The sequence below is a fragment of the Symphalangus syndactylus genome, chromosome 9, assembly GCF_028878055.3.
Source record: "Symphalangus syndactylus isolate Jambi chromosome 9, NHGRI_mSymSyn1-v2.1_pri, whole genome shotgun sequence".
Taxonomy (NCBI): Eukaryota; Metazoa; Chordata; class Mammalia; order Primates; family Hylobatidae; genus Symphalangus; species Symphalangus syndactylus.
In genome coordinates, this window is record NC_072431.2 from 19,581,531 (window position 1) to 19,596,911 (window position 15,381).

At 41.3% G+C, this 15,381-nt stretch overlaps 1 protein-coding gene across 2 annotated transcripts; it reads left to right on the forward strand.

Moving 5' to 3' along the window:
- The first annotated feature begins 5,830 nt into the window (after positions 1–5,830).
- Positions 5,831–10,331, forward strand: CFL2 (cofilin 2). Of its 2 annotated transcripts, none has more exons than XM_055291549.2 (4): positions 5,831–6,230; positions 7,223–7,530; positions 7,651–7,727; positions 7,810–10,331. In XM_055291549.2, exons 1-4 carry the CDS (start codon positions 6,228–6,230, stop codon positions 7,920–7,922), a joined length of 501 nt encoding a protein of 166 aa, XP_055147524.1. In that variant the 5' UTR covers positions 5,831–6,227; the 3' UTR covers positions 7,923–10,331. The 2 variants fall into 2 exon arrangements, with proteins under 2 accessions (XP_055147524.1, XP_055147525.1); XM_055291550.2 differs by lacking the exon at positions 5,831–6,230 and adding an exon at positions 6,244–6,353.
- The last annotated feature ends 5,050 nt before the right edge of the window (positions 10,332–15,381 follow it).

The window sequence follows — 15,381 nt, forward strand, 5'->3', positions numbered from 1 at the left end:
TGTACATGAATGTTCATGGCAGCATTATTCATAATAGCCAAAAAGTACAAAAAACTGAAATGCCCATCAACTGATGGATAAAGGAAGTGCGGTATTTCTAGGCAACAGAGTATGATTTGATTATAAAAATGAAGTAGTGATACATGCTACAAACTGGACAAAACTTGAAAACATTAGGCTAAGTCAGAGAAGCCAGTCACAAAGACCACATGTTACAAAATTCCACTCATATAAAATGTCCAGAACAGGGAAATCTGCAAAGATAGTAGACTAATGGTTGCCAGAAGCTCAGAGGAAGATAGAATGTAAAGTGACTACTAATATGTAAGGGGTTTTCTTTTTGGGTGTGATAAAAAGGTTCAAAATTAAATAGTTGTGATGGCTGCACAACTAAATATACTAAAAAACATGGAATGGTACACTTAAAAGGGCAAATTTCTTGGTCTGCGAATACCTCAATATACCTATTATTTTAAAAACATTTGAAAAATCATGTCTCCTTCATCATCTGCAGAATAAAGTTCTGACTGTAAGATTGTCTATAAGGCTCATAAGATCTGATGCTTCCTACCACTCCGTTATTCCCTTCAAACCCAGAGGCTCCAACAAACTACTTGGGGTTTCTTCTGCTTCACTCATGCACTGTAGCTTTGTACATCACTCGTGCACTGTAGCTTTGTACATTTGGTTCTCTTTGCTTTGAGTACCCTTCCTTCATCTGCCTAGTAAATGCCCACTTGTCCCTTAAGACCCAAATCACTCCACACTGCACTGGTGGCCCTCTTTTGTGCTCACAAGACATCCTGTGCCTATGCCATTGCAGCATGCATGGGATTTCTTCATAAAGGTCAGCTTCCTTGCTGTGCTCCCATAGGACTGACTTTCTTCAAGGCAGGGACTATGTTATATTTACCTTTGCATTCCCAATACCCAGCAGAGGTGCTCGATAAATGAAATAAAGGAATTAATGGATGGAATGAATAAACTCTTCATGCATGTATTCATTTTATGATCTCTCTCCAACTCTTATTCATGTCTCTTAACATATAGTTTTTATATGTTACATTTTTCATGTCTGTATGATTAGCCTATGGTTTTAAAATCTACAGCTTTTGGCTAGTTGTGGTGGCTCATGCCTGTAATCCAAGTACTTTGGGAGGCTGAGGCAGGAGGATCCGTTAAGCCCAGAAGTTCAAGACCAGCCTAGGCAACATAGGGAGACCCCATCTTTACAAAAAATATGAAAATTAGCTGGGCATGATAGCACATGCCTGTAGTCCCAGCTACTCAGGAGACTGAGGTGGGAGCATCACCTAAGCCCAGGGAGGTCAAACCTGCAGTGAGCCGTGATCGTGCCACTGCACGCCAGCCTGGGTGATGGTGAGACCGTCTCAAATACATAAATAAATGTAAAAAATAAAAACAAAAATAAAATCTACTGTGTTTTGTTTTGTTTGTTTTTTTAAGAAAGTCTTGCTCTGTTGCCCAGGCTGGAGTGCAGTGGCTCAATCTCAGCTCACTGCAGCCTCGACCTCCTGGGTTCAAGCCATCCTCCTGCCTCAGCCCTCCCAAGTAGCTGGAACTATAGGCACACGCCACCACACCCAGCTAATTTTTTTTATTTTTTGTAGAGATGGGGTCTCACTGTGTTGCCCAGGCTGGTCTTGAACTCCTGAGCTAAAGCAATCCGCCCACCTTGGTCTCCCAAAGTGCTAGGATAACGGGCATGAGCCACCACGCCCAGCCAAAATCTATTGCTTTTGTAATAAAGTAAGTTAAACAAATGAGTGTTTAATAAATTACTAGCAAGTTTCTTTTCTCAGATGACGTTTTATATGGTTTGTATAATTTAAGTAACCAGTTGCTATTTACTATCACAATTCAATTACTATTAATACATTATTAATTAACATTGTGATTGAGGTTTTACAAATAACTGGTGGGTGAATCTGATAAATTGTGTCTGAGTTAATAAGTTGAAGCTGGTATGTATTACACCACTGAAGTTGGTAATTATAGTTTGAGACCATTTTGAACTACATTTCACTAATTATTGCATTTCAATACTGCTACCTCTTCATTACCACTTCATGTGACACAGATTACTGATAAATTCCTTTATTGTGAGGTCATTCTCCTAAATTAGAGAGAACCAGAGATGGGACATGTAAGACCCAAAGTGAGTTTGTGGATCAGAGAGTGAGTCACAGAGATCAGACTCCAAAAAAACACCTCCTACTGTGTTTATTTTCTAGTTCTAAATTCAAACTTGGATTTAGAAAAAGATACGACTTGACTCCTCATCAGTCTTTTAGCTCAGGCGTGGGTTAGGAAGGATATGTCAGAGTTAGGAAGGCATGTCGGTAGAAAGGTACATTTTGAAGTGGTAGTGTCTTTATGCTTACATGTGTCTTTGTCAGGAAGTGGCTGTGGGAGCTGAGAATGTGATGTCTCTTGACAGGGAGTAGGGCTTACACAGAATTTGTCTGCATAATCTTCCAGATTCACTGTTTTAGATAGTTCTTTCAAACTTTTACATGCCACAGAACCTCCATCCACATTGTTTCTCAGGTGTGGTGGCTCCCGCCTGTAATTCCAGCACTTTAGGATGCCAAGGCAGGAGGATTGCTTGAGCCCTGAAGTTGAGGCCAGCCTGGGCAACATAGTAAGACCCCCCATCCCTGTAAGTAAGTAAATAAATATGTACATAATAAAAATAGATTGTTTCTTGGGGGAACATATTATATATATTAAGGGATGATCACCTTTCCAATTTTTTAAAGAATCTTGAGTAAACAAACTTTAGCTGAGTCTTCAGAATCAATGAGGACTGGGACGGCTTCATGACTATTGCCTGTGAGTTGATAAAATCAGTGCTTTCATCTTCACTCTGCTGGTGGTAATAATAGCTCCAGGGTTCCTATTTCTGTGCTAGACAAGGGCTTTACATACATTCTCTCTCTTGATCCTCCCCATAATCCTGAGAGGGAAGAGGTCATATAATCCCTATTTTACACATGATTTGGAAACTGAGCCTTACGGCAGCTAAATCAATGGCCTGAAATTGCACCGCTACTAGTGTCTGAGCTGAGATTACATTCAGAGGTTACTCTCACTAAGTTCCTAATAGTTGTTACTGCCATCCATGTGTGGTCTAGTAAATGGATAATTACAGCTTAGATGTTTAGAGCACAAAAGTATCTAGTACCAGATTGTTCGGGGTCCTTCTGTCACACCTATTAATTGTTTGCTTGAGCTTGAAATTGCTCAGAACAGTTGTATGGTAGGCAGAATAATGCAAACCCTCCTCACCAAGATGTTCCTGTCCTAACCTCCAAAGTCTTTGAATGTTAACTTATATGACAAAAGGAACTTTGCAGATGTGATTAAGTTAAGGATCTTGAGAGGGGGAATTATCCTAAATTACCAAGTGGGGTCCAAAGTAACCATAATGGTCCTTATAAGTGAAAGACAGAGGCAGGACAGAGAGTCAGAGGAAATGTGATGACTGAGGCAGAGGTTAGAGTGACGCGACTGCTGCCCGGGGTCACAGGCCAAAGATGATGGGCAGGTTGAGCATGGTGGTTCGCACCTGTAATCCCAGCACTTTGGGAGGCCAAGGTGGGCGGATCACAAGGTCAGGAGATCAAGACCATCCTGGCTAACACGGTGAAACCCCACCTGTACTAAAAATACAAAAAATTAGCCGGACGTGGCAGGTGTCTGTAGTCCCAGCTACTCAGGAAGCTAAGGCAGGAGAATGGCGTGAACCCAGGAGGCAGAGTTTGCAGTGAGCCGAGATAGCACCACTGCACTCCAGCCTGGGTGACAGAGTGAGACTCCGTCTCAAAAAAAAAAAACCATGATGGGCAGCTTCTAGACGTTAGAAAAGGCAAAGGAGTCTCCTGCTACAGTCTCTTGACTTTAGCCCCATCAGGCTTATTTCTGCCAGTTGTGGTGGTTCATGCCTGTAATCCCAACTACTCGGGAGGCTGAGGCAGGAGGCTCACTTGAGGCCAGGAGTTTGAGGCTGCAGTGAGCTATGATCACACCCTGCACTCCAGCAACCTGGGTGGGCAACAGAACCAGAGACTATCTCTTAAAAATATATATAGAGAGAGAAAGATTTGTTTCTCTGACTCTGTAAGACAATAAATAATAAATTTGTGTTGTTTTAAGCAAGTAATTTTGTGGTAATTTGTTATAGCAACAATCGAACACTAACACATGTGGTATCTGACACTCAGATCCCCCTCCACTACACAGTGACCAAAATTCATGCCGCAATGATTGGCAATGCTGTCCCTTTACCAAGTGGTGGTAAGTTCTGGTTATAACTCACAGAGGTGAAGGCAGGAAGCTGCTACTGTCCCTGACATTCTCAGTGCCATCCTCACAAGGGCATGTAGAAAGGCTTCACAATCTTCAGAAGCTTCCTTTTCATTCTCTTTATAGCACTAAAGCATCTTAAATTTATTATTTCAGCATCTATTAAGCACCTACTATGTGTCAGGTTCCAGAAATTCAAAGATAACTAGGACTCAGACCCTTAAGGAGCTTACAGCACAGTAGGGTGGCAGAAGACATAAACAAGTTATTATAATGTAACAAAATATATGCAAGATGAAAATAACTTCAGGAAAAGAATCCTAGAACATGGGAATTACCATCTCTGTCTGGGGAGGGTAAGAGGGAATGGGAGGTTGGAGTCCGAGCTAGGGGGTGACTAACATCTTTGGAATCCCCAGCTTTGGTGGGTAAGGTTCTGACACCCACTCTAGGTCCCAGTGTCATCAGACCTGGTCTCTGCTGGGGCTGCTGCAAATCTCTGAGGTTGGGAAGGGAAGGTAACCCCAAGATGAAGCGAACAGGAATTTGCTAATACCTACACATAGCAGGTGATCAGAGCTCTGGAGAGACATTCTCCATGACTTCTCGGAAGTTCAAAAGGTTCCATATATTGTAATGGACCAGCTAGATATAAAGTATTATCCACTTGCTTGGCATTCATGCTTAGACATTGGGAAATTCCTTCTCAATTTTTGCCTCTAAACGAAGTCTATCTTCCAATTAAGAAAACAAATCCAAGATATAGACAGAAAAGTAGGTCTGTTTCAATGCCTAGCATGTTCCATTTAAAATATAGTAAATTTGGGCTGAAAGAACTTACCACACAATCTAGGGCAAACACCATCTCATGATTTTCCTGCCTAACCTCAATCCTGATACCACCACAAACACCATTTCCTACTGAACATTGATATACTCAGAAACTGAAATCCAAAGCTGGAAAGGGCCTTAACAATAATTTCATAACAGTTTGTTTTACACATGAAGAACCCTAAGGTATGGAGGAGTTAAGATTAAAAAAAGAAACTGCCTTGGCGCATTATATGGGCTTTGCTAGAAGAGGCTGCGTCGGCTTATTTGATGTCAGCTGTCATAGCTGGAGCTTCCTGAAATCTCTACTAAGAGAGAGTACAATCCATTTCCTATGAAGTCTAAAATGTAAAAGCATATTACTAAGGAATGCTACCACGTAATTTTTTATCATAGTTATTATTTCAACTAGAGTTTTGAAAAGTGATTCACCAACACTGCGTATCATTTTGTTTTTGCTAAGTACTATCAACTGGGGCAATCCCGTGTAGTGTTTATTCTCATTTATCTCTAAACAACTCGGGGTTTTCCAGAAAGACTCAAAATGTCGAAATCCAGCCTCTTTCGGGGAAACCACAGGTAAACAAGGAAAGACACCTTCGCAGGAGTTCCCCTCACACGCACCCACCCCTGGCGCAGGGCCCTACGGAAGCGGTGGAAACGCCCCTCTGGGAGCCCAGCACTTTCTCCCGCCGGCTGACGGGTGATGCCCGGGGGCTGGAGGCGGCTCTGCCAGGCTCCCGGGCTCCGCTACCACCGCGCCGCCCCCCGGGCCTGCAGAGCTCGCGCTCTGGGGTCAGGCCGAGGACGCGGGCAACCGGGGAGCCGGGGCCGCGAGACAGAAGGCCCGGCCTGGGAGCGGGTGGCGCCTGCTGGGGACCGGGCGTGCCCACGTGACCGCCCCGCCCGCTGCCTGCGGCCCGCCGAGCCCCGCCACCTCCCTCGGGCTGCAGCTCCCGGCGTGCCCCGCACTCTCCGCTGCCCACCCGCTCGCCCGCCCCTCCTTCTCCTTCCAGTGCCACAGAGCCGGAGCCCGAGCTGCCGCCGCAGCCACAGCCGAGGGCACTATGGTAAGACGAGCGCGCTGGCCGGGAGGCCGCGGCGAGGCGAGAAAAGCCCCCCGCGCGGCCCCGCACGGCCCCTCACGGCCCCGGGAGTGAGGCCGCCATTTTAACCTGATTTTGGCCTCCAAGGTGGGCGCTTCTGCTCTGCGGCTCCGCTGCTCTCCAGCCGACCGGTCTGCCCTCCGGCTGTCAGGCCCTGCCCTGCTGCTCTTTGGATTTTGAGGGGCGGGGAGGGCCCGGGCGCCGGCGCAGGTTGGGGGTCGGGGCCCGGCGGGCGGGGGCGCGAGAAGGTCTGCGGACTGCAACCGCTCGCGCCGCCTTTGCCCTTCGCTTCCTAATTTTACTTAACACGCGAGGCTTTAAAATTGGTACCTGCTGCGAACGCTGTGTGGGTCAGGGTCTGGACGGCCTGTAATAAAACCCTTACGGGGAGATTAAGGAAGAGGGAAAACACTTTTTTAAATGCTTTCTCGCTGTAAAAGCTTTTACACTCGTTCCGTTAGTTTTGGAGTGTCTGCATGTGAGCTGTGGGCCGTGGGCGGTTTGGAGTTTACACTTGATTCTCTTTCCTTATGAGGAAACGTCAGTGGCTAGGATGACTTTAAAGAAAAAAATAGTAGAAGCATTAACTGAAATCCAAAAGTGTTTTTTTAAGGCCAGCCGAGTTGACACAATACAAAAGGTATTTTTGCTGCCGCTCCTGAAGCTCTGACATCACCCAGTGAAATAGGAAACATTTCAGGGATGGGACAACTTGTATTTGTCCCTTTCGCTTCCACGTCCAAACCCCTTTAAGAAGGATGAATGGGCAGGATGAGTTAGACTCCTTCGCTGTATCGTCTACTGATTGTTAAAATGTGACAAATCTGATTGGACGACTTACATGGTACGGTGCAATTTTTGATGTCCAGACTAAAGTGAGTCTTCTCTAGGCAAACAGTAATTTTGGTTAAAACTAAAATACGTGTTCTGAATTACTGTTCTGTGTTTATTTTCAGGCTTCTGGAGTTACAGTGAATGATGAAGTCATCAAAGTTTTTAATGATATGAAAGTAAGGAAATCTTCTACACAAGAGGAGATCAAAAAGAGAAAGAAAGCAGTTCTCTTCTGTTTAAGCGATGACAAAAGACAAATAATTGTAGAGGAAGCAAAGCAGATCTTGGTGGGTGACATTGGTGATACTGTAGAGGACCCCTACACATCTTTTGTGAAGTTGCTACCTCTGAATGATTGCCGATATGCTTTGTACGATGCCACATACGAAACCAAAGAGTCTAAGAAAGAAGACCTAGTATTTATATTCTGGTGTGTAAAAACAAAAGAAAAAAAGTACTTTTAAAATGCAAGGATTGTTATTATCATAGTCAGTCTTACCTTTGTTTTTCTTATAAATGGGATTCAATAATTTTTTTTTTTTTTCTGTAGGGCTCCTGAAAGTGCACCTTTAAAAAGCAAGATGATTTATGCTAGCTCTAAAGATGCCATTAAAAAGAAATTTACAGGTACAAACTTGAATATTTCGGGCAGAGAAATTATTCTTTATTAATTATAATAAAGTAATAGGATAATGTTTTTTCTTTTTAGGTATTAAACATGAGTGGCAAGTAAATGGCTTGGATGATATTAAGGACCGTTCGACACTTGGAGAGAAATTGGGAGGCAATGTAGTAGTTTCACTTGAAGGAAAACCATTATAAAATGACAGTCAAGTGCCATCTGGATCTTAAGGAGCTTCCATTTCTCCAGCTCAGTCCATTGGAATAGTATTAGGTTTTGGTTTTTTGGTTTTTTCCCCCTTTCCACTGGGCCCTTCCAACACAATGAATGAAGGAAATATCATTTATTTAAGCAGCCTATCAGTGATTGCCATTAGACTGTTTAATACTGTTACTTTTATGTAGAACCCAAGGAATGCCTTCCTGTCATATTTTAGCCAAAACAACTGGTTATATGCCTCCCTTGCAGCAAGCACTACAATGTATGTGATCGTCAATGTGAATAGCTTAGAATACTGCAAAGGATAAGCTAATTGAATGCCTTGAAAGTATTATCCACTGGTCAGATGGTCAACTTTTTTCAGTATTATTTATAGTTGCACTTGATTGCAGTTCTGTGAGGCTTGAGCATTCATACACCTCACCTGCCTTGGCAAGCCTATTTTTTGTGACATGGCAACACGGATATAACACTATGCATTAAAAGCACTTTTTGTAACAAGTTTAATATCCTAAAAGGAATGCCAATTAAGTTTTGTTAACTGTGTCATCAACTTATCCTAGTACCTCAGTGTTCATTCCTGTTACCTGCATATCTTAAAAGAAATAGCTGTTATTAATGCCTTTTTGTTTTCCATTGAGTGTACACTACTGAATAAGTGTAGGAGTTTTATGTTTACCATGTGAGTCCTGCAACACTAAAGATATTTTGAATATCAGTCATGATGGCAATTTCTGTATAAAAGAGCCTTAAATGGAACATTGTTTTGAGATCAAACTCCCCACCCTCACAAAAATGGCCACGTTGCAATAAAAATTGTGGCATATTACAGAACGTTGCCTTGTTTTCCTTGGAAATTTTGCAAAATGTTATGTGAAACAACTTCTAGGGTAAAAACAGCTATTATTAATCTCTGCACTGGTCGTTTGAGAATTTTTTTTTGTACAACATTCACGTGTGATATTTTCCAGATTTGTTGGATTTATTTGGTTTAAAAAATATTCTATCTTAAAGCCAACTAATATAAAATACCATTGTTAAAGAATGGTACTTTTATAAACATTAGTGTATTTATTTCCTATGTGTTAATATGAAGATCAGAAATTATTTTTTGCACTTTGGCATAAATACTTTTCAATATCTGATTTGTTCTCTGGATAAATTAGCATAGTTATTTTTTTATTCACATTTACATTTCTAAGTAGTTGTATAGTAGAAGCAGGAAGCTCTTATTGCTTATTTGGTCGTAATGAAAATAATTTGTAAAATGTCCTTTAAAAGTTTAATGATACTTCTAATGTTTCGGAACAGTCATTTCACCTACTATTTCTGAATATATTTTGCAAATTGAATTGGAATGGGAATTGATATAGCAGTCTTAAACATTAGTAGTGGGATTTGGCTATGGTCCAGACTGTGCTCCTTATAGAGAATTTGATCTGCTCAGTGTGAGCGGTTTGCTGTTAGCCAGGGCTATTTATGGCAAACACATGCTTTTGTATCTTGTCATAGTTATCCACAAATGGCAAAACTGGACTTGATTCTACTGGTATGCAAAACAGGCACGCTAGTAAGCAGTCAGTCGTGGCTCAGAACTTAACCCCATAGCTCAGAGGAATGCTTTTATCAGAAAACAGGAAAGAAAATATCCCTTAAAAATTTTTTTTTGAATGTGTGGAAGTAATTTTAGTATAATTAGATTTTTTCCATATTTTTGAAAGATTTTCCAGATGTGAACATTAAAAATAGGGATTAAATGTCTAGGCTTCCATTTAAAATTATATGAATGGTTTGGGATCTTTTTGCACTGAGCAATTTTATTTCAGGCTTCCAGCTGTCCCTGGTTGTTATCCTGGACCTTTCGATGGTTTTTGGTAAGGCCAAACTCTAATAAGCAAAACAGAGAATACTGACGTATACTTAACCATATGTGTAACTGATACTTGCACCATGGAATTTTTCATTGAGTTATTTCCTCATTCTTTTAAAAAATAAGGGACTATAAATCAGTTATGTAGTATCTTTTGTTTTTGTAGCTGATTCCTTAACTTTCTTGTATGCCTCTAGTAATTTTGGAGATTAAATATTGCTTTAAACTGTGATACTTTGATTTGCTAGATTGACAAAACTGATTCTAATATAGTTCATCTTTGAAATACATCTTTGTGTGTAGAGCCAAAAAAAGAGATAAAATTAATAATAGTTCACTTGTTATTTGAGATTAATTTGGCATTTGAAATGATCATTTTATTTTACAATCATTTATAATGAATCAATGTTCCAGTTAGCTTTAAAAGGTATACGGTGCTAATTAGTAAAATATTGAAGGCAATATTTTACTGCTAGCTTGCAAAGTTATGAGAGTTTAAAAAATAAAATATATGAAAATATTTAAAGCTGTTGAGATGTGTTTACTTATACTTCAGAACATTAAAAGTTTAAAAACTGGTATTTCAGATCAAAGAGGCATCATTATCTTTATTCTGTTTTTCAGGATTTTAGTTGGTAATACTTTCTCATTTATCAATACCAATTTTCTTTAAAAACTGAGTGTTACAGCAATTAATTTTAGCATTTTCAGACAAATGGGAACAGTTGGCATGTGTCCCAAACTGGCTATCAGCTGTTGTTTTCCATCATTATCTAAAATAGTGTGGCCAGCATTGTGTATTGAAATGTGCCTTTTCGTACATTGGAAGAGAAGCCTCTTACTGGGTTTGAGTTTCTCTGATACAGAACATTTGTAGCAGCTAATTTATGGAATCTGGCAAATAAGCTTTGGGAGGAAATTCTTTTAAAAGTGTTTTCTTGTTAAGGAATAATCTCAACAATGGTAAATCATCAAGAGGTTGAGAAGACTCCGTTAGGTTTGCCACTCAGAAAAAAACAGCCTCATTTTGCTCTTCATAGGTCCTGTTTTTGCTTGCACATTTAATAGTAGGTGGAGATGCAAAACAACGTGAATGTTCATTTTTCTATGAATAGTATTAAAGCTACTAGAGATGGTCAGGCAGGTCCCAGTAAATGTTGCCTTTTTTTTTTTTTTTTTTTTTTGAGACAGGGTCTCACTCTGTTGCCCAGGCTGGAGTGCAGTGGCAAAATTTCAGCTCACTTCAAACTCAACCTTCCCAGCTCAGATGATCCTCCCACCTCAGCCTCCCAAGTAGCTGGGACTACAGGCATGCACCACCATGCCTAATTTTTTTTTTTTTTTTTTTTTTGTATCTCTTTTGTAGAGACCGAGTTTCGCCATGTTGCCTAGGCTGATCTCCAACTCCTGGGCTCAAGCTGTCCTCTGACCTCCGCCTCCCAAAAGTGCTAGGATTGCATGTGTGAGCCACCACTTCAAAAGCTCAAATACTGCTTTTGAAGACAGCATGAGTTTATGGATGTTCTGTCTCCTTTCAGCCCATAAAGAAGTCTGAGGCTTTTCTTTTGCTCTGGAGCATCCAACTAATTGCTTTATTTCCATGTAGAATTAGAGGAATCATCCCTCCACTTAAATTTCCTCTCATAATGCAATTTGGCAAATTAAATCTCTAAGCCTCAGTTTTTTAACCCATAGTATGGGAACAGTAATATCTGTTTACCATGTTTCCTGAGTACTAAATATGGAAATGGTTTTTGAAAACAGGAAAATGCTATGTAAATGTAACAATCTGTTTAAACTATTCATTCTTAATTACTGTATGTAAGTAGATAAATATTAAATGTTTTCGTTAAAAGTAAGATGTATTACAAATCATTGAACCTCTATTTTTGTAACTTCCGTGTGTACATATATATATATATATATATGTACACACACATACACACACATTTTTTTTTCTTTTTTTGGACAGGGTTTCACTCTATTGCCCAGGCTGCTATGCAGTGGCACAATCATAGCTCACTATAACCTTGAACTCCTGGGCTCAAGTGATCCTCCCACCTCAACCTCCTGAGCAGCTAGGATTATAGACATGCACCACCATGCCCAGCTAATTTTTTTTTTTTTTTTTTTTTTTGAGACAGAGTCTCACTCTATCACCCAGGCTGGAGGGCAGTGGTGTGATCTCAGCTCACTGCAACCTCTGCTTCCTGGGTTCAAGCAATTCTTCTGCCTCAGCCTCCCGAATAGCTGGGGCTACAGGCATATGCCACCACACCTGGCTAATTTTTGTATTTTTTTTTTTTTTTTTTGGAGACGGAGTCTCGCTCTGTCACCCAGGCTGGAGTGCAGTGGCGCAGTCTCGGCTCACTGCAAGCTCCGCCTCCCGGGTTCACGCCATTCTCCTGTCTCAGCCTCTCCGAGTAGCTGGGACTACAGGCGCCCGCCACCACGCCCGGCTAATTTTTTTGTATTTTTAGTAGAGACGGGGTTTCACCGTGGTCTCGATCTCCTGACCTTGTGATCCGCCCGCCTCGGCCTCCCAAAGTGCTGGGATTACAAGCGTGAGCCACCGCGCCCGGCCCTAATTTTTGTATTTTTAATAGAGATGGGGTTTCACCATGTTGGCCAGGCTGGTCTCAAACTCCTGACCTCAGGTGATCTGCCTGCCTCAGCCTCCCAAAGTGCTGGGATTACAGGCATGAGCCACCATGCCCGGCCTTCCCAGCTAATTAAAAAAAAAAAAATTGTTGAGACGGGGACTCAGTGTGTTGTCTAGGCTAGTCTTGAATTCCTGGCCTTAAGCAATCCACCCATCTCAACCTCCCAAAGCACTGGGATTATAGGTGTGAACCACTGGGCTGAGCCTATTTAGTGTATATGTAGAGATGGGGTTTCAACATGTTGGCTAGGCTGGTCTTGAACTCCTGACCTTGGGAGATCCGCCCACCTTGGCTTCCCAAAGTGCTGGGATTACGGGCTTGAGCCACTGCACCAGCCCTATTTAGTATATTTTTAAAGTAGCATCTTTCAAGAATATTTGAAAAACAATCCTAAGATTGTTTTCTAAAAAAGCTCATGCTCATAAAAATCTAAAAAGTTGTATATTTCAAAGATGTTCTGAAATATTTCAGTATTGTAAACTTATGGAATTTGTGCCAAACAAGGATTGTATAGACACAGAAAGCTGGTGTCTCTTAATCGTTCTCCAGAAACTTGGATATATCCCTCCCTTACCCATCTTTCTAAGAAGAGATAGTACTTTATGTTATAGTGGTTGAGTCCTAGGACTTTGGCATTGGATTGCTTGGTTGTTTACATAGAGCCCTTTAACACTTGGTAATTGTATGGTCTTAGACAAATCATATAACTTCTTGGAAGCTTAGTTACTACATCTATAAAATGGGGATAATTGTACTCTATCTCATAGGATTGTGAGCATAACTAAAAGCACTTGGAATAGTTCCTAGCACATAATAAGGGCTCAGTAGGATGATCCTAAGATTTACAGTCCAAACCAGAACACTTTTTGAAAATGAAAGGGAGAGCTATTAATTATGCCAAGACAAGAGGCTTGAGATAGGCCAATCCCAAGCAAACCAGGAGGTGTTTTCCAGAAGTATAGGCTAATATTAAAATGTAATACTTAAATAGAATGAACTGTATGAAAGACTCAAGATCACCATTTATTAATTTTAATTATATAATATATTAGCATACTGACTTGAGGATCTCACGAAGTATATGAGTGGTCTTAAGTAAACCTCGGAAAGATCGAATTTGGCTTTTTAAGACTTTTTAATAGCTTTCCTTCTGACTTATTTTTTTTTTTTTTTTCGAGATGGAGTCTTGCTCTGTCACCCAGGATGGAATGCAGTGACGCGATCTTGGCTCACTGCAAGCTCTGCCTTCAGGGTTCACACCATTCTCCTGCCTCAGTCTCCCGAGTAGCTGGGACTACAGGTGTCTGCCACCACGCCCGGCTAATTTTTTGTATTTTTAGTAAAGATAGGGTTTCACCGTGTTAGCCGGGATGGTCTCCATCTCCTGACCTCATGATCCGCCCGCCTCGGCCTCCCAAAGTGCTGGGATTACAGGCATGAGCCTCCTTTTGACTTTCATACTTGTAAACTGTCAGATACTATATTTTGCTACTATCAGTATGCTTTGTCTATAGCAGCTTCTGCTAATAGTTGCTTTTCATCTCATGTGGATTTGGAAAACCAGGTTTGTTATAATTACGTATAAGCAAATAAATAGGCCCAGAGTGAAAGCTTGAGAGCAAAATGCCTGAACACATGAACCTTATTTTTTGGGGCTGTTTGAATAACTTTGTGGTGTACTTTCAGGGTTTGGGTTGTTTTTTGTTTGTTTTAATAAAAGGTATGTAAAAGAGCTGAACTGTAAATAGGTATTACTGTGTCTCAGGGAGGTGTCTGCAGTATTATTAGTATTTAAGGAAATCGTACTTGCTGTTGACAGTACCTGTATCATTAAAGGCTCACAAAGAAATTTGTTCCTGTTTTTTTTTTTTTTTGAGACGAGAGTCTTGCTGTGTCACCCAGACTGGAGTGCAATATCACCTCACTGCAACCTCCACCTCCTGGGTTCAAGCGATTCTCCTGCCTCAGCCTAGTGAGTAGCTGAGTAGCTGGGATTACAAGCACCCGCCACCACACCCAGCTAATTTTTGTATTTTTAATAGAGACAGGGTTTCACCATGTTGGCCAAGCTGGTCTCAAACTCCTGACCTGAAGTGATCCACCTGCCTCAGCCTCCCAAAGTGATGGAATTACAAGTGTGACCCACTGTGCCTGGTCAAGAGAAGGTTTATTGATGTATTTTTTTTTCAGATTATTGAAACAATAAGTTATAAAACAAGAATTTGATAAGCAAAGTACTCTTAAAAAATTAAATGCCAGCTGGGCATGGTGGCTAACACCTGTAATCCCAGCACTTTGGGAAGCCAAGGTGAGTGGATTGCTTGAGTTCAGGAGTTCAAGAACAGCATAGGCAACATGGCAAAACCGCATTCTACAAAAAATACAGAAATTAGCTGGATGAGGTGGCGCAGACCTATGGTCCCAGCTACTTGGGAGGCTAAGCCAGGAGGATCACTTGAGCCCAGGAGAGCCAGATTGTGCCACTGCACTCCAGCCTGGGCGACAGAGCAAGACCCTGTTTCAAAAAAAAAAAAAAAAAATGCCAGTTGACTTTTTATTTTTTTCGTTTAATTTATTAGATTTTCTTTTCTGTTCTTTTTTTTTTTTTTTTGAGACAATCTCACCCTGTCGCCCAGGCTGGAATGCAATAATGTGATCTTGGCTCACTGCAACCTCCACTTCCAGGTTCAAGCGTCTCATGCCTCGGCCTCTGGAGTAGCTGAGATTACAAGTGTGCGCCACCACGCCTGGCTAATTGTTGTATTTTTATTTATTAATTTTATTTATTTATTTTGAGACTGAATCTCGCTCTATTGCCCAGGCTGGAGTGCAGTGGCGCAATCTCAGCTCACTGCAATCTCCGCCTCCCAGGTTCAAGCGATTCTCCTGCCTCAGCCTCCCACGTAG

What these genes read in the sequence shown, in the direction of transcription:
- CFL2 (XM_055291549.2), top strand. An exon ending in GACCTAGTATTTATATTCTG is followed by an intron (nt 7,531 to 7,650) that starts GTGTGTAAAAAC and finishes TTTTTTCTGTAG; the next exon opens with GGCTCCTGAAAGTGCACCTT. An exon ending in CATTAAAAAGAAATTTACAG is followed by an intron (nt 7,728 to 7,809) that starts GTACAAACTTGA and finishes TTTTCTTTTTAG; the next exon opens with GTATTAAACATGAGTGGCAA.